The sequence below is a fragment of the Carcharodon carcharias genome, chromosome 1 (genome assembly GCF_017639515.1).
Source record: "Carcharodon carcharias isolate sCarCar2 chromosome 1, sCarCar2.pri, whole genome shotgun sequence".
NCBI classification, from domain to species: Eukaryota; Metazoa; Chordata; class Chondrichthyes; order Lamniformes; family Lamnidae; genus Carcharodon; species Carcharodon carcharias.
In genome coordinates this window covers 123034376-123057872 of record NC_054467.1, presented here as the reverse complement: position 1 = coordinate 123057872, position 23497 = coordinate 123034376, and the positions used below count along the sequence as shown (strand labels likewise).

Below are 23497 nucleotides of genomic sequence, written 5' to 3'. Positions count from 1 at the left end.
TTTGTGTGTGCACCTGGAAGATGTGGGTACAGTCCTCAATGAATACTTTGAGTTGGTCTTTACAAGGGAAAAGGACGACACAGAAATAGACATCAGGGTGGAGGACTGTGAAATATTAGAGAAAATTAACATAGAGAGAGAGGGCTTAGCGGCCTTAAAAGTGGTTAAGTTCCCTGGCCCAAATGAGATGCATTCCAAGCTGTTGAGGGAGGCAAGGGAAGAGATATCAGGGGCCCTGGCAGTAATCTTTAAATCCTGTCTGGCCACAGGTGAGGTGTCAGAGGACTGGGGGGACTGCTACTGTTGTCCATTATTAAAAACTAGAGGAAGGGATAAACCAGGAAATTACAGGCCAGTCAGTCTAACCGCGATGGTGAGGAAGTTACTTGAAAGAATTCTGAGGGACAGAATATACCTGCACTTGGAGCGACACTGATTAATCAGGGATAGTCAGCATGGATTTGTTAAGGGAAGGTCGTGTTTGACAAATTTGATCCAATTTTTTAAGGAGGTAACCAGGAGTGTTGATGAGGGTAATGCATTTGATGCGGTCTACATGGACTTTAGCAAGGCTTTTGGTCAAGAAAGTAAGAGCCCATGGGATCCAAGGCAAAGTGGCACGTTGGATTCAAAATTGTCTGAGAGGCAGGAAACAGAGGGTGAGGTAGATGGATGTTTCTGTGACTGCAAGTCTGTTTCCAGTAGGGTTCTGCAGGACTGGGTGCTGGGGCCCTTGTTGTTTGTGGCGTACATAAAGGATTTGGACTTAAATGTAGGGGGTATGATCAAGAGGTTCAAGGATGACATGAAAATCTATAGGGTGGTAAATAGTGAGGAGGATAGCCATAAACTGCAGGAGGATATCAATGGATTGGGCAGAGCTGTGGCAATTGGAAATCAACCCGGAAAAGTGGGAGATAATGCACCTGGGGAGGGCTAACATGGCGAAGGATTACCCTATAAATGGTAGGACCCTGGAAAGTACTGAAGATCAGAGGGACCTTGGTGTGCATGTCCATAGATCCCTGAAGGTAGCAGGGCAGGTAGATAAGGTGGTTAAGAGGGCAAAGGGATATTTGCCTTTATTAGCTGAGGCAAAGACTACAAGAGCAGGGAGGTTATGCTGGAATGGTATAAAATGCTGCTTAGGCCACAACTGGAGGACTGCATGCAGTTCTGGGTCACCACATTATAGGAAGGATGTGATTGCACTGGAGAGGGTGCAGATGGGCTTTACCAGGATGCTGCCTGGGCTGGAGGGTGTGAGCTATGAGGAAAGATTGGATAGGCTGGGGTTGTTTTCCTTGGAGCAACAAAGGTTGAGAGGGGATCTGATAGAGGTGTATAAGATTATGAGGGGCATAGCATAAATAGGCTGGATAGGAAGGCACTTTTTCCATTATTAGAGGGGTCTATAACCAGGGGGCTTAGATTTAAGGTAAGAGATAAAAGGGTAAGAGGGGAGTTGAGGAGAAATTTTTTCACCCAAAGGGTGGTGGGAGTCTGGAACTCACTGCCTGAAAGAATGGTTGAGTCAGAAACTCTTGTAACTTTTAAGAAGTATTTAGATCTTCACTTGCATTGCCATAGCCTCCAGGGTTATGGGCCAAGCGCTGGAAAATGGGTTTTGTGTAGTCAAATCTTTGTTGACTGGCGTGGACACGATGGGCTGAATGGCCTCCTTCTGTGCTTTGACATCTATGACTCTATAATGACATCAAGGGGTGTGGGGATAGTGGAGAAAAATGATGTAGAGGTAGATGATCACCTATGATCTGTTTGAAAGGTGAAGCAGGCTTGATGCGCTGAATGGCCTACTCCTGCTCCTATTTCCTGTATTCCACTGTATGTCTCCAACAGTCTAGTGATTGACTAGAATTTTTGTTCTGTTGCAGATTGAACGCTTGGATCATGACTATCAAGCAGCGGTGGATGAGCTTCAGGATGTTAAGGTCGAACGCGCTTTCTACCAGGAGAAATCTGACCGTCTAAATCAAGAGATTAACCATATTCTTGGAGGACATGAAAACCGTATAATTGATGTTGATGCATTGTGCATGGAGAACAGGTGATTGAGTCCTTCTCATAAATTTCTTTACTTCTGGCAGATTGAATATGAATAATTCTTTATGACACGTGTGGTCATTATCAAAAAGTATAAAATAAGTAATTTATCCTAAATGCATGAGAGCCAGAATAGGAAAGAGCTGAACTCCCGAGATGAGGTGAGAGTGACTGCCCTTGACATCAAGGCTGCATTTGACAGAGTGTGGCATCAAGGAGCCGCAGCTCACCTGAATGGGAATTGGGAAAACTCTCCACTGGTTGGAGTCAAACCCAGCACAAAGGAAGATGGTTGTGGTTGTTGGAAGTCAGTCATCTCAGCTCCAGGACATCACCGCAGGAGTTCCTTAGGGTAGTGTCCGCGGCCCAACCGTCTTCAATGACCTTCCTTCCATCATAAGGTCAGAAGTGGGAATGTTCGCTAATGATTTCACAATGTTCAGCACCATTCACAACTTCTCAGATACTGAAGCAGTCCATGTTCAAATGCAGCAAAACCTGGACAATATCCAGGATAGAGCTGACAAGTGGCAAGTAACATTTGCACCACCCAAGTGTCAGGCAATGACCATCTCCAACAAGAGAGAATCCAACCATTACCCCATAATGTTCAATGGCATTACCATCTCTGAATCCCCCACTATCAACATCCTGGAGGTTGCCAGGAACTGAACTGGACTAGACATGTAAATACTGTGGCTACAAGAGCAGATCAGAGGCTAGGAATCCAGCGACGAGTAACCCACCTCCTGACTCCCCAAAGCCTGTCCATAATCCACAAGGCACAAGTGTGCTGGAATACTCCCCACTTGCCTGGATGAGTGCAGCTCCCACAATACTCAAGAAGCTTGACACCATACAGGACAAAGCAGCCTGCTTGATTGGCACCACATCTACAAACATTCACTCCCTTCACCACTGACGAACAGTAGCAGCTGTGTGTGCCATCTACAAGATGCACTACAGGAATTCACCTGAGACAGCACCTTTCCAACTCATGACCACTACCATCTAGAAGGTCAAGGGCAACAGATGGATGGGAACTCCACCACCTGAAAATACCCCTCCAAGTCACACATCATCCTGACTTGAAAATATATCACCGTTCTTTCACTGTCACTGGGTCAAAATCCTGGAACTCCCTCCCTAACAGCACCGTGGGCACACCTACACCACATGGACTGCAGTGGTTCAAGAAGGCGGCTCACCACTACCTTCTCAAGGGCAATTAGGGATGGGCAATAAATGCTGGCCCAACCAGCGAAGCCCACATCCCACGAATGAATTAAAAATATTTTTTAAAATCTGTTGATTGAGGGATAAATATTGACCAGGACACCAGGAATAACCCTCCTGCTCTTCTTTGAAATAATGCCATGGGATCTTTTACATTCACCTGGCAGATAGGGCCACATTTTAATGTCTCATCCGAAAGATGGTACTCCCTCAGTAGTGCACTGCAGCCTTAATTTTTGTGCTCAAGTTCTGGAGGGGGGCTTGAACCTGGAACATTGTGACTTTAGGCAGAATTTTCAGGTGGCAGCTACTGATGGAAGCAGGTGAGTGGCTGGTCACCTCATCTGTTGAAACCAATCAGAGCATATTCTATAATAATTCCTATTCTAAAAAATAACTATATGCATTGTATGAATTGAATATTCAGTGGGGAACTGGCAAATAAAATTGATTCATTCATGAGGAAGATGTCTTTCCCACTGATGGAATGTACTCCATGTTCCCTCATTGGCGATTCTTTTTGATGCACTGCATAAATAACAAAGCCTTTCATCTTCACAGGCTGCTTGGGTGCATAAAATGGAAGATTCAAAATTTAAGTCTAAGTACCCAGTAATTTGCATTTATCGCTTGGTATTCTGATTTTGGCCAGTGAAATTCAAACCAGATAAACTAACAAGAAAGAAATGAGTACAAACGGGATTAGATTTCAAGGGACAGATAGCAGACCATCGTTGGTCCACAAGCAATAATGCAGGTACCCCTGATGCACTCTTGTCAGAAACAGTTAAATTTGAAATTTAAAATTGGACAACTTGGCGCAAAGTTATACACATCTCTCTGAGTCCAGCATCACCAAAGATGGTTGAGGAAAAATTTTTGCTGAACGGTCAAATTGGAATTCCCTATTGAATTCCTAATTTGTATAGTAATCATGATTTTATGATGATGCACAAAAAACCCAAGGGATAGAACTTTAATGTTTTGACCCACCAAAAGTAGGAGAACCCATATTGCATGGGGAATCCAGAAATATCTGAAGAGGATTTGTTAATGGCTTTTTAATCCAGCCACAGCATTTACACCTGACTTCTAAGTTTCCCAACCAATTGGTGATCCACTCAAGTCTATTTCAGCTGAACTGTTTAAAGGGTAACTGGTAAAGGGTAAAGATGACAATTGAAGTGTTGAACAGGTGGGGGAACAGAGGAAACAGCTGTATTATTAGATTTCCAATGTGGCAAGGCTGTAGATGGCCTTAGAGGATGAGTTTGAGCAGCTCTGGTCATAGAAGTCCTGACTTTGGATTACAGCGCCTCATCGTAGGCAGCTGCAGTCTAAGCTGGCTGACAGGCAAGAGCAATGGTATTAGTGAATGGCAGTGATGGGAGTACAAATGCTGTTCACAAATTCCTCCTTAAGCCTGATACTGTGGTGTGTAGGGGCCCTGTAGGGAGATACCCTTCCCGTCGACAGCAGGTAAAGGCTGACTCAGAGACCAAGAAGGCAGGTCTGAATATTGATGAGTAGGTTAGCAGCAGAAATGTGGTGCCATGCTGGATTCATTTTTGAGAGTAGTTTAACTAATCAGGTCAGAAAAGGTAAGTACAATGGCACATTCAACTGCACCCTCATGTGCCAACTACTACACATCACTCCTCACACCAAATTAGTTTGCAGGTGCAGGCATTCCTCTCTGTCAATGCACTTCTTCATTTCCCTACAACCAACCAGTAGTGATTGTGGTGTAGTGGTATTGTCACTGGACTAGTAATCCAGAGGCCCAGGCTAATGCTTTGGGGGCCTGGGTTCAAATCCCACCATGGGAGCTGGTAGATTTTTTTTATTCTTTCACGGGAGAAACTCTTGCCATTGGCAGTAGTGTCGAGAACCAAAGGACATTGATTTAAAATCATTGACACACAAAACCAAGAGTGACATGAGGAAAAACATTCTTATGATTAGGTCTGGATTGCACAGGTGGAAGCAGATTTTATCGTGGCTTTCAAAAGTAAATTGGCTCATTAGCTGAAGAGAAGAAAAATTGTAAGATCACAGGGAAAGGATGGGGGAGTGGAACTAGCTGATTGCCCTTCCAGAAAGTCAGCACAGACACGTAAAGCAAATGGCCTCCTCTGTGCTGCAACCATTCCACCATTCTATGGAACCATTTCTCAGAAAAGCTTTCTTTCCTTTCCCAAACATTCTCCTATTTAATTTCTAACTTTGCATCTGCTCAGGAAAAATAGCTAGTGTACTATTTTTAAACTTCATTTTCAAATCCTGCCATTTCTTTCTTTCTGCTTTAAAAGGTCACATCTCACAATAAAACAAATTTTTCTTTTGACTTCCTTTTGACCGTCTCATTCCCACTTGAATATCTCAGTCAGGGAGTGATGTTTTATAAAGACATAAATGTCATGCTTAAATAACAGAAGCCATTGACACTGAAGCATAGATTATCTGAAATGGGTCCAGCTTACACTCAAATGGTTAAAAATAGGTTTTGTTCTGGTATAAGTGAAAGTATTAAATAGAAGCTGAGGTGCAGGGTAGTGAAGAGGCAAGCATAGAAACAAAGAAAGTAGGAGCAGGCCCTTCGAGCCTGCCCCACCTTTCTTTATGATCATGGCTGATCATCCAACTCATTAGCCTGCTCCCACTTTCTCCCCATATCCCCATATAATTGCAGCAAGACATCCCTGCTCCTGTACTCGAACCCTCTCGCTATGAAGGCCAACATACTATTCGCCTTCTTTACTACCTGCATGCTTATCTTCAGTGACTAGTGTACGAGGACACCCAGGTCTCGTTACACATTCTCCTCTCTCAATTTATAGCCATTCAGATAATAACTTATCTTCCTCTTTTTATTACCAAAGTGGATAACCTCACATTTATTGAGGCCCTAGGACTGATCCTTGTGGCACTCCAACTTACGTCTTTCCAACCTGGAAACAGTTTCCCATTTGGGGTTGAAGAAGTGAGAGACCTTGGAGTGCATGTCCACAGGTCCTTGAAGGTGGCAGGATTGGTGGACAGGATGGTCAAAAAGGCATATGGAACGCTTTCCTTTATTGGGTGAGGTATTGAATATAAAAGCATGGACGTAATGATGGAACTGTATAAAATACTGGTTAGGCCACAGCTGGAATGTTGTGTACAGTTCTGATCACCACATTACAGGAAGGACATAGTTGCTCTGGAGAGAGTGCAGAGGAGATATACAAGGCTTGAAAATTGCAGCTATGAGAAGAGATTGGATAGGCTTGTTTTCCGCAGAACAGAGGTGACCTAATTGAGGTGTATAAAATTATGAGGGGCCTAGATACGGTAGACTGGAAAGACTTGTTTCCCCTAGTTGTGGGATCAATTTCCAGAGGACATAGATTTAAGGTGATTGGTAGAAGAATTAGAGGGGACATGAGGAAAATCTTATTCACCCAGAAGGTGGTGAGCATCTGGAATTCACTGCCTAAATTGGCAGTTGAGGCTGAAACTCTCAATTCATTAAAAAGATACCTGGATCTGCACCTTAAGTGCTGTAACCTGCAAGGCTTACGGACCAGGTGCTTGAAAGTGGGATTAAAATGAGTGGCTAGTTTCTCTTTTTGGCCAGCGCAAACACGATGGGCTGCATGGCCTATTTTTGCACTGTAACTTTTCTATGGTTCTATGATAGCCTTTTGCACCAAGATGCCAAGGTCATCATTTAGTCTGTCCTTCGGAAAGTTTGTATCCTTATGCTCACAGGCAGTAAGTACTTAGGATCAGTTTCTGCAGATCTTCATTCTCTATCTCCCTTGGGTTCCCTTTGCTCTTCTCTGTTGATCATACCAACACCATTCTGAATCTGCATCTTTCTACAAAGTGTTACTGAAGTCTGGAGCAAACTGCCCAGATATTCTTCCCCCTTTTTTATATATTGGACTGTCCACAATGCACAGTCGAGCTCAGTGAGTTGGAGGGGTTCAACACTGTAGATGTCTTCACTTCGGACAGCCTCTTCCATACACAAGCTCCCATATAATGCAGTCCAGAAACAAAACGTACTCTGCCATATCTTGGTCTTAATTTATGTATAGATAAAAATTATTTCAAGATTCTTTTTAGTTTTAAGTGTATTTAACTGTTTAGTTAATTGGAGTGGAATAAAAGAGACAGTAGCAACATGGATGTGAAATTGGCTAAGTGACTGAAACAGTAGTGACTAACAGTTGTTTTTTGAATTGGCAGAAGGTTGATAGTAGAATTCCCGAGGGCATCGGTATTAGGACCCCTGCCCTTCCTGATAGAGGGAGATGGTGTTGTAATGGTATTGTCACTGGGCTAGTAATCCAGAGGTTCAGGCTAATGCTCTGGGTCACAGGTTCAAATCCCACCAAAGCAGCTGATGGAATTTCAGTGCAATTAATTAATCTGGAATATAAAGCTAGTCTCAGTAATGGTGACCATGGCAACTATCATCAATTATTATAAAAAAAAGATCTGGTTCACTAAGGTCCTTTAGGGAAGGAAATCTGCCATCTTTACCCAGTCTATCCTACATGTCAATCCAGAACCACAACAATATGATTGACTCTTTACTGCCCTCTGAAATGGCCTACCAAGCCATTCAGTTCAAGACAATTAGGGATGGGCATCAAATGCTGGGTTTGTCAGTAATGCCAGCATCCCATGAAAGAATAAAGAAACATAAAAAAAATAGGAGCAGGAGTAGGTCATTCAGCCCTTCGAGCCTGCTCTGCCATTCAGCATGATCATGGTTGATCCTCTATCTCAACGCCATACTCCTGCTCCCTCCCCATACCTCTTAATGCATTTATTTCCTTCTTAAATATATTTCCTTCTTAAATATATTTAGTGATTTGGCCTTCACGGCCCTCTGTGGTAGAGAATTCCACAGGTTCAGCACCCTCTTGAGTGAAGAAGTTTCTCCTCATCTTTCCTAAATAGCCTACTCCTATCCTGAGACTGTGATCCCTTGTTCTAGACACCCCAGCCAGAAGAAACATCATCCCTGCTCCAGTCGGTCCATCCCTATCAGACTTTTATATGCTTCAGTGAGATCCCCCTCATTCTTCTAAACTCTAGTCGGCCCAATCTCTCCTCATATGACAAATCTGCCATCCCAGGAATCAGTCTGGTGAACCTTTACTGCACTCCCTCTATGGCAAGCATATCCTTTCTTAAGTAAGGAGACCAAAACTGCACACAATACTTTAGGTGTTGTCTCGCCAAGGCCCTGTATAGCTGCAGTAAGACATCCTTGCTCCTGTACTCAAGTCCTCTTGAAATGAAGGCCAACATACCATTTTCCTTCTTAACTGCTTGTTGAACCTGCATGCTTGCTTTCAGTGATTGGTGTACAAGTACACCGAGATTGCTTTGTACATCACCATTTAAATAATACTCTGCCATTCTGTTTTTCCTACCGAAATGGATAACTTCACACTTATCCACATTATACTGCATCTGCCATGTATTTGCTCACTCAACTCAGCTTATCTAAATTGCCTTGAAGCCTCTTAACATCCTCCACATTGCTCACATTTCGACCATGTTTTGTGCTGTGAGCACACTGGGAAATATTATATTTGGTTCCCTCATCCAAATCATTGATATATATTGTGAATAACTAGAACCCAAGCACTGATTCCTGTGGTACCCCACTAGTCACCACCTGCCACTCCAAAAATGACCCATTTATTCCTACTCTCTGTTTCCTGTCTGCTAACCAGTTCTCAATCCATGCCAATATATTACCCCCAATCCCATGTGGTTTAATTTTCCACACTAACCTCTTATGTGGGACTTTATCAAAAGCTTTCTGAAAATCCAAATGCACCACATCCACTGGTTTCCCCTTATCTATTCTGCTAGCTACATCCTCAAATAACTCCAGTAATAAACTCCAAATAAATCCGTGTTGACTTTGTCTAATCCGGTTGATAATTTTAAAATGTGACCTAGAACTTGGTGTACAGGGCACAGTTTCAAAATTTGCAGACAATATAAAACTTAGAAGTATTGTGAACTGAGAGGAGAATAGCATAGGACTTCAAAAGGACAAAGACAAGTTGGTGGAATGGACAGACAAGCGGCAGATTGAATTTAATGCAAAAAAGTATGAAGTTTTGGTATGAAGAATGCAGAGAGGCAATATGAAATAAAGGGTAATTCTAAAGTGAATGCAGGAGCAGGGATACCTGGGTGTATATGTACATAAAATCATTGAAGGTGGCAGGACAGGTTGCGAGTACAATTAATAAAGCATATGGCATCCTGGGCTTTATCAATAGGGGCATAGAATAAAAAAATAAGGAAGTTATGATAAACTTATATAAAACACTGGTTTGGCCTCAACTGGAGTGTTGCATCCTATTTTGGGCACCAGACGCTAGGAAGGATGTGAAGGCATTAGAGAGGGTGCAGAAACGATTCGTGAGAGTGGTTCCAGGGATGAGGAACTTCACTCACCTAGATAGACTGGAGATGTTAGGACTGTTGTCCTTGGAGAAGAGAAGTTTGAGAGGAGATTTGATGGAGATATTCAAAATCATGAGAGGTCTAGACAGAGTAGATAGAGAGAAACTTTTCCCAGTGATGAAAGAGTCGAGAACCAGAGGGCACAGATTTGAAGGTAATTGGTAAAAGAAGCAATGGCCATGTGAGGAAAGACTTTTTCGCTCAGCGAGTGGCTAGAATCTGCAATGCACTGCCTGAGAGTGTGGTGGAGGCAAATTCAATCAAGGCATTCAAGAGGGAATTGGATTGTTATCTACAAAGGAAGAATGTACATGGCTACGGGGCAAAGGCGGGGGAGTGGCACAAGGTGAATTGCTCCTTTAGAGATCTAGCATAGACACAATCAGCTGAGTGGCTTTCTTCTGTGCTGTAACCATTCTGTGTTTCTACGATTGGCTATAAAGTGCTTTGAGATTTCCAGAGGTCATGCAAAGTGAGTCTTTTTTTAACAGTGTGACCTTGCAATAGATCTTGCCTGCTGGTTTGTCGCTCTGATCAATCTTGTCTGCTGATCTGGCTCTTTGATAGATCTTGTCTGCAGGTCAGGCTCGGACTCCAGCAGTGTATAAATAAAAACTATTGTTGGTGATGTCATTCAAAATCAAACTTCTAAATGTCAGTCCAAGTCATCCTAATCATACTAAATGAATGAGCATGAATATGGTCATTGATTTTGATGAGGGACAAGTTTACATATGATTGAAGATGTCACAGGTGCTCTGTCCATGCCCTCCAATAAAAGCTCCCTGTGGACATCATAAATTCAGAAAGTCTGCCTTATAGTGTCTTCAGTCCAGTTTTGATAGACAATCTGCTTTGACCTTAGGGAGTAGGAGCAAAGCCAAATGCTACCTCTCCATCTTTTTCTATTTTCCAGGTATCTGCATGAACATTTGAAGCAGATCCAAGAAGAAGTCAACATCCTTAAAAATAACATTTCTAAATATAAGGTATTGTTTGCTGTAACATGCTAATGTACCAGAGTTAAGACTCTCATTATTTCATCAGCAGAAAACAATAATCAATATATATTGTAATCAGCTCAAATTTTAAACTCTGCCTCAGTGTTGCTAATCCTTTAGTGTGGAATGCACCTTATGCATTTTTACTAAGGTTTATGACCATAAAATGTCCACTATGCTGATTGCCACCTATTAGGAAAAAACAATGTAGTTGTCTTTGGTATATAGAAACTTAGGACTTAGGAGCAGGAATAAGCCATTCAGCCCTTAGAGCTTGCTCCGCCATTCAATAAGATCATGGCTGATCTGGTTGTGTCTCAACTCAACATTGCCATCTGCTCCCAATAACCCTTGACTCGCTTGCCTAACAAAGGTCTGTCTAAATCTTGCCCTGAATAAATTCAATGGCCCATCCTCCATTGCTTTCTGGGGAAGAGAATTCCACATACTAACAACCCTCTGAGAGAAAAAAATTCTCCACATCTCCGTCTTAAACGGTAGACCTCTTATTCTTAAACTGTGTCCTCGGTTCTCTCTCATCCTCCTGGTATGTACCCTATCAAACCCCTCAGATCTTTTATGTTTCAGGAAGATCACCTCTCATGCTTCTAAAATCCAATGGGTATAGGCCCAACCTGTCCAAGATTTCTTCATAAGTTAAGCCCCTCATCCCAGGAGTGAATCTTCTCTGAAATGCTTCCAATGCGATTGTATCGTTTTTCAAAAAAGGAGACCAAAACTTTACACACGGATGTGGTCTCACCAAGGCCCTGTACATCTGCAATAAAATGTCCTTACTTTTATATTCCATTCCCCTTGCAATAAATGCCAACATCCCACTTGCTTTCCTAATCACTTGCTGTACCTGCATATTAACTTATTGTGATTCAGGTACCAGGACACCCAGATCCCTCTGTACCACCAAATTATTCAATCTCTCTCCATTTAAATAGCATATTGCTTTTCTATTTTTCCTGCCAAAGTGGACAAGTTCACATTTTCTCACATTATACTCCAACTGCCAAATTTTTGCCCACTCAGTTAACCTGCCTATATTCCTTTACAAACTCTCCACCACCTCTTAATAACTTACTTTTCTATCTATCTTGCTGTCATTGGCAAATTTAGCAACCATACGCTCGGTCCCTTCATCCAAATCATTGATGTAGATTGCAAATAGTTAAGGTCCCAGCACTGGTCCCTGTGGCACTCCACTTGTCAACCTGAAAAAGACCCATTTATTCCTACTCTCTGCTTCCTGTTAGTCAACCAGTTCATTATCCAAGCCAATATATTACTCCCTTCACCCATATAATCTTATTTTGTGTAGTAACCTTTGATGTGGCACCTTATTAAATGCCTTCTGGAAATCCAAGTACACTACATCTGCAGCTTCCTCTTTATCCACCTTGCTTGTTGCTTTTTCAAATATCTCTAATAAATTAGTTAAACACAATTTCCCTTTCACAAATCCATGTTGTCTCTGCTATGACCTCCTTAATAATGGATTTTAGCAGTTTTCCTATGACAGATGTTTGGTTAACTGACCTGTTGTTTGCTGCTTTCTGCCTCCCTCTTTCTTGAATAAAGGTATTACATTAGCTATTTTCCAATCCTTTGGGACCCTTCCAGAATCTAAGCAATTTTGAAAGATTACAACCAATGCATCTACTATCTCTGCAGCCATTCCTTTTAAGACCTTAGGATGCAGGCCACCTGGTCCTGCGGACTTGTTAGCCTTTAGGTATAATAGTTTCCCCAGCACCTTTTTCCTAATGATGGTGATTGTTTTAAGTTTCCCCCATCCTATTCTTGAATTTCAAGCATCTTTGGGAAGTTTTCTATATCTTCTGCAGTGAAGACAGACACAAAATACCTGTTCAATGCCTCTGCCATTTCCTTGTTTTCCATCATCAATTCCTCAAATTCACTCTCCAGACAACCAACGCTAGGTTTAGTTATTCTTTTCTTATTTAAGTATTTGTAGAAACTCTTACTATCTGCATTTATATTACTAGCTAGCTTTCCCTCATACTCTTCTTTCTCCCTCATTATTATTTTTTTAGTCATTCGTTGCTGGTTCTTAAAATTTGACCAATCTTCTGACCTGCCTTTAATCTTTGCAAATTTGTACAGTATTTCTTTAAATTTAATACTATACAACTGTGCAAGATATATCTATCCATTTTATTCTTAAATCTTTAAAGATGTTGTGCCTTTTGTCCAAAATAAGGACTTAAATAAAGAACAAAAATGTTTTTTAAATGACATTATTGTGCTTACCAGTTGATTTGCTTTTTAATAATTTCATTAATGTTTTTAACAAGACTGCAACCTCTCTCAAAAGTCTGGCCTTGGACTTATTATTTTGGCCTTGAGTTGTGATTCTGATGGCTAAAATCAGATCCTGCAGCCTAGTCATATTTAGAGGGCACGATTTCACAGAAAGCAATAATGACATTTATTCAATCCAGCAAATAGGCAATTTTACTTTTTAAATGCTCCCTTAATTTTTCTTTCTTCAAACTTTTGGCTGCTTTCTGTTATAATTCTTTGACAGGCAATAACTGCATTTGGTCATTAAAAGTTTTGCAAGGACTCCCACCAGTGACATTCATAGAACTATAGAAGTTAAAGCACACAAGTAATCAATCAGCCCCTCATATCAATGTCACCATTTAAGCATTTTTCTTTTATAAGTTATAATGGTTTCAGCATCAACTGTTCCATGTCATAAAGCATTCCATGCTCAAAAACTCTCTGTTTAACTGTATTCCTCATGAGATTCTCTTAGTGGTAACTTAAAATTGATGATTTCTCACTGATCCCTCAACTGGAGGAAGTAGTCTTTCCCTTTTAGTTCTATCAGACCCTTCATACTTTAAAAATTCTTTATTAAATCTTCTCTTATCCCTTCTGTTCTAGTGGAAATAGTTTCAGTATCTCAAATCTCATCTCATAACTATGGTTTCCCAACTTTGGCACCATGCTGTTGAATCTACATTGTTCATTCTCAATGGCTTTAATGTCCTTTCTATAAAGGAGTACTCAAAACTGCAAACGTTCCTCTAACTGTGGGTGAATCTATGTCTTGTACAAATTAATTATTACTTGTGTAATATGATGTGCCTCATTTATAAAACCAAAAATTCTATATTTATTTATGGCCTTACCTACCTGCATTTGAGCTTTCAAGAAAAAATGTATTTGAATCCATCTGGGCTGACCAATGTTTTGGATAAATTTCGTATTACTTCTTTATTGTTCTCTGTGCTCCTTTTTATCAAACGCAAAATGATGTTGCACTCGCAGGTAGATAATATAAGAAATAAGGTATTTCTAGCCCAGCTTTCATCCTCCTCCTTGTGAGGAAGAAATTGATTTGTGTTTGGCCACCTCTCTTCCTTGTGGTAATGCAGTAACTGTACTGTTCTTTGTTGGACTTAAAATATTTTAAAAATGGGTTTCTTCTCTGTTAGGACACCGCATTGAATATGTTCTTCTACTTCTCTGTTATTTTGAAATATAAATTGCTTATTGCCTGTGTATTTCTAACTCTAATGAGCTAAGTGTGCTGATTGAGATTAACAATCATAATGAACTGATCTCACCTAACCTTTATTCATCACATGATGAATCAGGCGATGCTGTTGTGTTGAGATTAGAGGGGCCTGGTTTTCTTTAATATTTAAAAAATGACCTTGCCTCATCATTTCATAATTTCTGTTTCACATAGAATGCTCTTGAGCGTAAAAAGCACCTGAAGTCGAGTGGAAGGAGCAGCAGTAGTGCACTTACAGGAGTTCTTTCTGCTAAACAAGGTGAGATAGGCCCATTGCAGTGGAGCTTGTTAGAAAAAGCATTTTTCACACTCCTGTTAGATTGTGTCTTCCACCATTATCCCATGTACCTGAACTATTCCACCAACTCTGTCAAACCACTACTTCAAAATTCGGACTACAGGTTTGAAATGATGCATTAATGTAAACTGAATCAGAAGATTTACATTGATCAGGGAAGCCCTCTACCCAGCACATTATAAAACTCGCCAAATGCTCCTGGTGGGAAACATGGGGGCCAGGCTCACTTAATTGCAGGTGAGGCCCCATGTCAGCGGCAAAACCTCCCCCCAATTAAGTCAGTGGGCGGAAGGGGCTGATGCGGGATCCCCAGCTGCTGCAGGCAGGGTGTCAGTTAGGCTGATTAATGAGCCAGTTGACATCCATTATCCTTGAACTCCTTAGCATAGACAAAATTACTCTTGCAGATAATTTCATCAAGTTTAAGGAAGTTGGATAGAGTTTACATGGACAGATCCCTGCTATGAGGTTTCCCTGTTAGGCTACAAGACCTATAATTGAATGAATCAGTACCAGGAAGTCAGGCTAGCTTCCAGACTAAATTAGACTAGACTGAGACTAAGCAAGTGTTGTGAACTGGGAGTAGCAATCATTTGTGTTTGGAAGTGTGACCGATTTGATGTATGTTACTCCCAAAGTAAACTTAGTTCAATTTTGTTTTTCTATTCTCTTCTCTTATGTTGTATTTAGCCTTTTTGTAGTAGTGGCTCACTGGTACCAATTGCCGCGAAGCACCTCAGTGAATTAACTGCTATCCAAGTGATGTTTGACAGTGTATGTTGGCTACTCTACTATAGATGATATCTCAGCCAAACCTGATACTATCCACATCCAAAATTTCACTTTGTGCAATTTCAGTGTGGGTCACAGGATAGTAATCAGGAGCAGGAACCTAGATAATTTCCTCTGTCGCTAACCCAGGGAATTGAGGACTAATTATAGTGCCCCTACTGTCACCTCTTTGAGGTAAGCTAACAGCACTGGGGATCAAACTTGGGACTTGTCAGATTATGTTATCACTGTATAACTTTGCTGAGCCAATGAGAAATCTTGGGCATGTTTTAATGTAGCTCATCATGGTGGGAAACATGGGGGCCAGGCTCACTTAATTGCAGGTGAGGCCCCACGTCAGCGGCAAAACCTCTCTAATTAAGTCAGTGGGCGGAAGGGGCTGATGCCGGATTCCCAGCTGCTGCAGGTGGGGTGTCAGTTAGGCTGATTAATGAGCCAGTTGACATCCATTATCCTTGAACCCATCACAATTTAATGGTGGCTCATGGATTAAATGGGGTCACATGGTTTTCCTGTGCCCTTGGAAGTCCACCCAGCTGGGTTTGACAGCAGCCTGTTGGGGATTGGGGGAGGTGTCCTTGCAGTCAGGCACTCTGTGCTGGATTGAAGACCCCCAGCATCGGGAAAGGGGGTGGGGGGGTGGGGGGTGCTGCTGAAAGCCACACCCGTCCCATTGACTCTGACCCCCCCCCGCCCTCTCCTTCCCATGACCCCTACCCCACAATCCCCATTCTGCCTTCATTCACCTTTGGTCTGGGACCGCTGGTAGGTGCACTGCTGCCAGTTTCCTCTGCTCCTGCTGGTGCCTCTTTTTGGCCAGTAGCCCTTGGAGATCTGGTCTTCACTGCTGAGGATGTCAACTGCGGGCAAGATCTGAAGGTGGCCACTTATGTCCCCAAATTCCTTGATTCCATTGGGTGCCTGCCACAGAACTGACCGGGGTTCCCCGCCAGTTCTCCGACCCGTGGGCAAGACATTGGCCTGACAGAATCCCGGCCTTTGACTCCATTGGAATCCCTGTCATCCCTTCATGTTTGTCTAGCTCTTTCAGAATATTTTCATGTATTTTTCCTTGATCATAACATTCCACCTTACACTGACAATTCTCCACAATCTTACTGTTTTCTTTGTCACTCTTGTTGACCATAAATGTCAAAATAATTGAAATCTTCATGACAGTTCTTTTTTTCTAACCATGGTCAAATGTTGGCTCTCACAATGAAGCTATATACCTCTGCTCCATCACTGGGGAGAATGAAGTTAGACCTGTTCCAATAATGCTATGAGAAATTCAAATCCACCTCCCCACCCCTCCCTCTTGACCAACCCTGCAGGATTTCTTGAGCTGCAGATGCTGTGACATCGAATCTGCAATAGGATTTGTACTGGATCTGAAATAGCGTGCTTCATAATCCAAGTCTATCCATCCAACTTCATCAAGGGTTTGTGTTTCTCAGTAATTGGTGGCCGGTGGAATGGAGTTTTAACTGGCTTGGAGATTGTTGATTGGCATAGTCCCATCTCACTAATAACTTGAGTTTCTGTCCTTTGTGGTTTTAGGGAATTACATTGCAGTGATAGTAATGCATTTAAATTAAATTTCTTGCTGTTTTATGCAGGCAGATAATAGTAATAAGTTGTATTTAAGAGATATCAGTGAAGATTGTATTGATTGACCTATGGGTAGTGCATAATGTGAATGCAGAGAACTAAAATAAGATTGGGCTAAAAGGAATATTCCAGGAAAGAACCATGCAATAGAATGATCATTTAGTACTTTTCTGAAAAACATGTCCCTGTCTATATTTGATGTTATTAAATTAACATTGTAATTTTCTAAATGAGAGATAACTGTTTATAAACTAGACCCAATTCTCCCCTGAACTTTCAGGATTAAGAAAGTTTGTCCTGATCATCATCCACTGATCCCTGCTTATAGTGTCAGCTTTTCTTCATTTAACATTATTTTATTTGAATTATTTTCATTCACGATATGCTTCCTGTGTTGTTTTATTGACATTGCTTAATTCAAGTTACTGTATGATTCAAGTTTTTGAGCATAATGTGACTTTGAATTAACAAGGGTAGACTTTATATGAGTTTACATCATTTGAAGAGTCGATCAGCCATGTCTATGGTGCTCCACAATTGAATATCTTCCCACTTCTGTAAAAACACTTATAAAGAATGGTCATTGTTGGAAGGTCATTGGCATTTGTGCAACTTCACATTAGCATGAGTCGCAACCTCCAGGGAAAGAAGGTTAATTAGAGAAAAATTTGGAGGGGAAAAATGCCATGCATTTCACAGATTTCAGCCCCAGTAATGGAACTGTAATGACTTTGTAACAGTTGACTTTTTTTTGGTTTTCTTCCCCTGTTATATCAGAAACCAATTAAACATCTTGTTCATTCACTTAATCTATCAATATCAATTTTATGCTCCTGTCTACACTACTTACTATATCACCAATCTTTATGCCATCAGCAAACTTGGATATGTTGCTTTCTGTTGTGCTATCCAAGTCATTGGTAAATATATTAATGACCTGGGCCTTGGTGTACAGGGTTCAATTTCAAAATTTGTGAATGATACAAAATTTGGAAGCAGTGTGACCTGTGAGGAGGATAGTGTAGAACTTCAAAAAGTTGTAGGCCTGAATTCTCCACTTCTGTTGGCGTCAGGTGTGTTTGGCGGTGTGAGCAGACAATATGGTGAGAAGGCCAAAAATCGGTTTCATGTCATCATAAAACCAGTTTGCGATCGTCTGCTCCACCTGTCAATGCGGGCCATGTTTCCTGCCACCACACATTAGGAATCTAATTTCAATACTTTAGCGTCTCATTGTAAGCCCTGCTCACTGTAATCATTCCCCCCACACCCCACCCCGAAGCTGGAACTTCCGGGCACGTTGGTGTGATTCACAACTGTACTAAAAGCAGTGTGCACCTGGCAAGCTGCGCTTCGTTCGGGACTTCGAGGTTTGTTTGCCTAACTTGCTTCAGGTAGCACTCGCAGTTATCAGCACCAGGCTTCAGAGGTAGCAGCACATCTTTTTTAGCAGGGCTCAATGGCAGGTCTGTACCGTAAAGCATAAGGCTTTCAACTGTTGCAGGGCTAGGGTTTGCTTGGGGAGGGGGGAAAGTGGCCACAGGGAAGGGAAGAGGCTGCAGGGTGAGGGCTGTACTGGGGAACTGGGGTATTCCAGGGTACGTGTTGTGGCACATGTTGATCTGTGCAAGTGGCCTGAAGGTGGTGAGGGCTGAGGACGCAGTCTCCAGAGGGGATGAAGCCAGATGGAGATGGGGGTGTGTGTAAGAGAGTAAGTGATGATATCCCTTGAACTGGCAGTGAGTGAGGTGCCAGTGAACGTGTGATGGCCTTGTGAGTGTTTGAGTTTAGAGCGATGAGATAGCTACCTTACCCTGGCGGCACAGATGAGATAATTCACCCTCTTTCTGCACTGGATGGTCAACCTCTTCTGTGCAGTATTGGCACTGACTTCCACTACCACTGCCTCCCAAGCTGGAGTGGTGAGATTTCTGAACGACCTGCAGCCAGAGCAGGGGTGGAGGACATCACGGCAGGCTTCCAAAAGGCATTTCAGTGACAGGTCACTGAACTCTTCTTGGCCTTCAGGTCCATGTCTTCACTGGAGCAGTGCTGGGCTGTAAGCATTGAGAACTGTATGCGCAGCTGCAATTTAGATACGACACCTGGAAAAAGGAAATGTGAGGTAATGGCGTGGTGGGCAATTCAGAGGTCGCCCACCGGTGAGACAGTGCATTTCCTGTGGCCGCATAATTAATAAGGTGGGAAGCGGACAATATGGTGTGAAAACCCACAATTGTGGCCAGCAGGTAAAATGTTTTTCATGCCCGCTACTGCACTTAATGCAATTGTGGCATGATTCCACCCATAAACAAGTCGGTGGAATGAGTGGACAAGTGGCAGATGAAATTTAATGCAGAGGTATGTGAAGTGCTTCATTTTGGTAGGAAGAATGTGGAGAGACAACATAAACTAAATGAGACAATTCTAAAGGATGTGGGTGTTTCTGTGCATAAATCATTAAATGTGGCAGGACAGGCTGAGAGAGCAGTTAATAAAGCATACAGTATCCGAGGCTTTGTTAATAGGGGCAAATAGTACAAAAGCAAAAAAGTTATGTTAAACCTGTATAGAACATTGTTTCAGCCTCAACTAGAGTATTGCATGTTCAGTTCTGGGTGCCACGCTTTAGGAGAGGTATGAAGGCATTAGAAAGTGTGTAGAAAAGATTCACAAGAATGGTTCCAGGTATGAGGAACTTCAGTTATGAAGATATATTGGACAAGTTGAGACTGTTTTCCTTGGAGAACAGAGGAGATTTGATAGACATATTCAAAATCATGAGGGACCTGGACAGAGTAGATGGGGAAAACCTGTTCCCATTGGAGAACAAGACGGCACAGATTTAAAGTAATTGACAAAACAATTGCACCACGAGGAAAAACTTTTTCGCAGAGTGAGTGGTTAGGATGTGGAAAGCGCTGCATGAGTGTGTAGTGGAGTCAGGCATTCAAGAGGGAGTTGGATTATTATTTGAAAAGGAAGAACGGAGAGAAGGCTGAAAGAAATAAATGAATTCCACCTTGGATCACCTACATTTGGAATATGGTTACCATTTTCACAAAATTATGATCTGATTCTATGTTGCCTTCCTGCTGAGCTTTTGAGTTCTTAACTGCTATACCAGTATCTTTATCCTACAATTATATAGTCCTGTTGAAATCTTCCTGTATCGCCAAACATTTCCCATGTATATTGTTATCTTTTATGATGCCTAAACCATGTGTTCGTTTTCATGATTCCTGTTTTTCTGCAAAAATCTACCAGTTTTTGGCTTTCCTCATATTTATTTCCAAGACCATATGGTCCACTACTTCATTGCCTCGTCCTTCTCCAACAAAACTGTTCCAATCTCCCATAACAATCACTTAGTTCTTTCCACTCTCCTGCTCGATTAGTTTTTCAATTCTATCATACATTTCATCAAACTCTTCATCTGGATATTCTCTTGTGGGCATATATACCTGAATGGTGGTAATGTCCACTGGTTGCCCCTTTACTTTCATTAGCATCTGTCTATCTGAATCACATTTCACTTCACTCACACAGCTTCCTTGCCTAGCACTAATGCTATTCCCCATTCCTTTTCTTCTCCTCCCAAGTATATCATTTTCATTTCAGCACTCATGAAGTCGCCTTCTCCTTTTCCATTTCTTGCTTTAGGTTTCCTTTCCTATTCATTGTTCCTACATTCCATGTTCCTATTCTTTTGATATTACCAAGCTTGTATATATGAGGATTTCGCTGGATAGGTAGCTGGAGGCCTCATTCCCTCCCTTGCCAAAGTCAACATCATGTGTTTTTTGACAGGGGCTCATGTCCAGGCCATTGTTGTTTACTTGTGTTGATGCCATCCTGAAACATTTTCTTGGCTATTTTCAGTAGTTGTTCACCATTGCCTTCCACTGTGGTGTCAGTTTAGTCACAGACAACTTGACCATTGTGATAGGTAGTACTGGGCTACAGTGATACCAATAGCAAGCATCACACATCTGACCTTACGATGTTGAGAGACGTAAGAAATCACCTCTGACAGCAGCAACTTCTGCAGAGCTGAAGCAGGCCATTAGAGCTAATGCTTTGCCATGAAGGAAATCATTGAGGAGGGAGTTATATGCCTTCAAGAATTCCTCTGTAATCTTCCAAGAATCCTCAGATTCTGGAAAAGTCCCAAAGGATTGGAAAACTGCCAACTGCCCTTATTCAAAAAGGGAGGGAGACAAAAAACAGGTAACTGGAGGCCACTTTTTATTCATTCATGGGATGTTGGCATCCCTGGCTAGGCCAGCATTTATTGCCCATTGCTCTCATTCAGAGGGTATTTTTAAGAGTCTATTGCTATGGATCTGGAATCACATGTAAGCCAGACCAGATAAGGACAGCAGATTTCCCTTCCCTAAAGGACATTTGTGAACCAGGTGGGTTTTCACAATAATCAGCAATGGTTTCATAGTCATCATTAGACTTTTTAATTCCAGATTTTTATTGAACTCAATTCAAATTGAATTTCAAATTTCACTATCTGCCATGGTGGGATTTGAACCCAGGTCCTCACAGCATTACCCTGGGTCTCTGGAATACTAGTCCAGCAACAAGACCACTATGATACCACCTCCCCAGTTAGCTTGATGTCTGTCATTGGGAAAATGTTAGAGTCTATTATAAAAAATGTAATAGCAGAGCATTTGGAAATACATAATATAATCAAGCAGAGTCAGCAGGCTTCATGAAAGGGAAATCATGCCTGACAAATTTATTAGAATTCTTTAAGGAGGTAACAAGCAGGATATATAAAGATGTAATATATTTGGATTTCCAAAAGGTGTTTGATAATGTATCACGCATAAGGCTATTTAATAGTCCATGGTGTTGAGGGTAGTATAGTCGCGTGAATAGAGGACTGACTAACTAATAGATGACAGAAAGTTAGGATAAGGGGTGCATTTTCAGGAGGGCAACCTGTAACGTGTGGAGTGCTGCAGGGATCAGTGCTGGGGCCGCAATTATTTACAATCTATATTAATGACTTGGATGAGGGAAGTGAGTGTACTATCATCAATTTTGTGGCTGATACAAAAATAGGTGGGAAGGCAAGTGATGAGGATGACAGAAAGAGTCTACAGGGGGATATAGAGTGGGCAAACATTTGGCAGATGGAACATAATGTGGGAAAATCTGAGGTTATGCACTTTGGCAGGAAGGATGGAGAGGCTGAATATTATTCCATTTGAGAAAGACTGCAGAAAGCTGCAGCACAGAGTGATTTGGATTTCCTCAGGCAGGAATCCCAAAAAGCCAGCATACAAGCTCAGCAGATAATAGGTAAGGCAAGTGGAATGTTGGCCTTTATTTGAAAGAGAATGGATTATAAAAATGGGGAAATCTTGCTAAAACTATACAAAGCACTAGTTAGACCACACCTAGAATACTGTGAACAGTTTTGGTCTCCATATCTAAGGAAAGATATATAGGCATTGGAGGGAGTCCAGAGAAGGTTCACTAGGTTGATTCTGGGTGTGGAGGGATTTTCTTATGAGGAGAGGTTGAGTAGGTTGGACCTGTACCCATTGGAGTTTAGAAGAATGAGAGGTGACCTTATTGAAACATATAAGATTCTTAGGGGGCTTGACAGGGTAGATGCTGAGAGGTTGTTTCCCCTTATGGTAGAGTCTAGAACTAGCCGGCATGATCTCAGAATAAGGATCACCCAGTTAAGACAGAGATGAGGAAGAATTTCTTCTCTGAGGGTGAATCTGTGGAATTCTTTACTGCAGAGGGCTGTAGAGGCTGGGTTGTTAAGTATATTCAAGGCTGAGATGACAAGATTTTTAATCAGTAGGGGAATCGAGGGGTATGGGGAAAAGGCAGGAAAGTGGAATTGTGGGTTATCAGATCAGCCATGATCTCATTGAATGGCAGAACAGACTCAATTGGCCTAAGAACCTACTTCTGCTCCTATGTCTTATGGTCTGTCAACTGGAATTCCCTCAGTTGAAGAATTTGTAATAAAAATAAATGAAACACTAGCTGCAGAAGAGAAGGATACCAACAACACCAATGAGCAATGGAAACAGATTAAATAATCTGTCAAGGAAGGAGGGGCAAATAGAATTTTTGAGGAAAAAGGATCAAGAAACCATAGTTTACGACCGCAATGTTGCGAAAGATGGAAGAACAGAGAAAATGGAAGAATATCAATACTGAAGAAGGCAAGCTGAAATACAGACAATCGCAGAACGAGTTAAGAGGAGAAACAGAAAAAGCTCGTGAATCATGGTTAAAATAGCAGTGTGATATACTTGAAGAATTGGATAAGCTAGGAAGGTTAGACCTTTTGTGTGGAAAAACAAAGATTAGTGGCACTCAGCATAAAGGATTGAAAAGAACAGCCATCGATAAAAAGGAAGGTGTTTTATTTTATTGGGGTTTGTTAACCAGACAGAA

At 41.7% G+C, this 23497-nt stretch overlaps 1 protein-coding gene across 5 annotated transcripts in view; it reads left to right on the top strand.

The window, feature by feature from the left end:
- Positions 1-23497, top strand: part of ccdc149a (coiled-coil domain containing 149a) — a 168086-nt gene that overhangs the window by 72753 nt on the left and 71836 nt on the right. For all 5 annotated transcript variants that reach the window (XM_041195894.1, XM_041195885.1, XM_041195875.1 and 2 more), the window contains exons 6-8: positions 1896-2068; positions 10706-10778; positions 14527-14611. In XM_041195894.1, coding sequence (XP_041051828.1) covers positions 1896-2068; positions 10706-10778; positions 14527-14611 — 331 coding nt within the window. The remainder of the gene's footprint in view (positions 1-1895; positions 2069-10705; positions 10779-14526; positions 14612-23497) is intronic.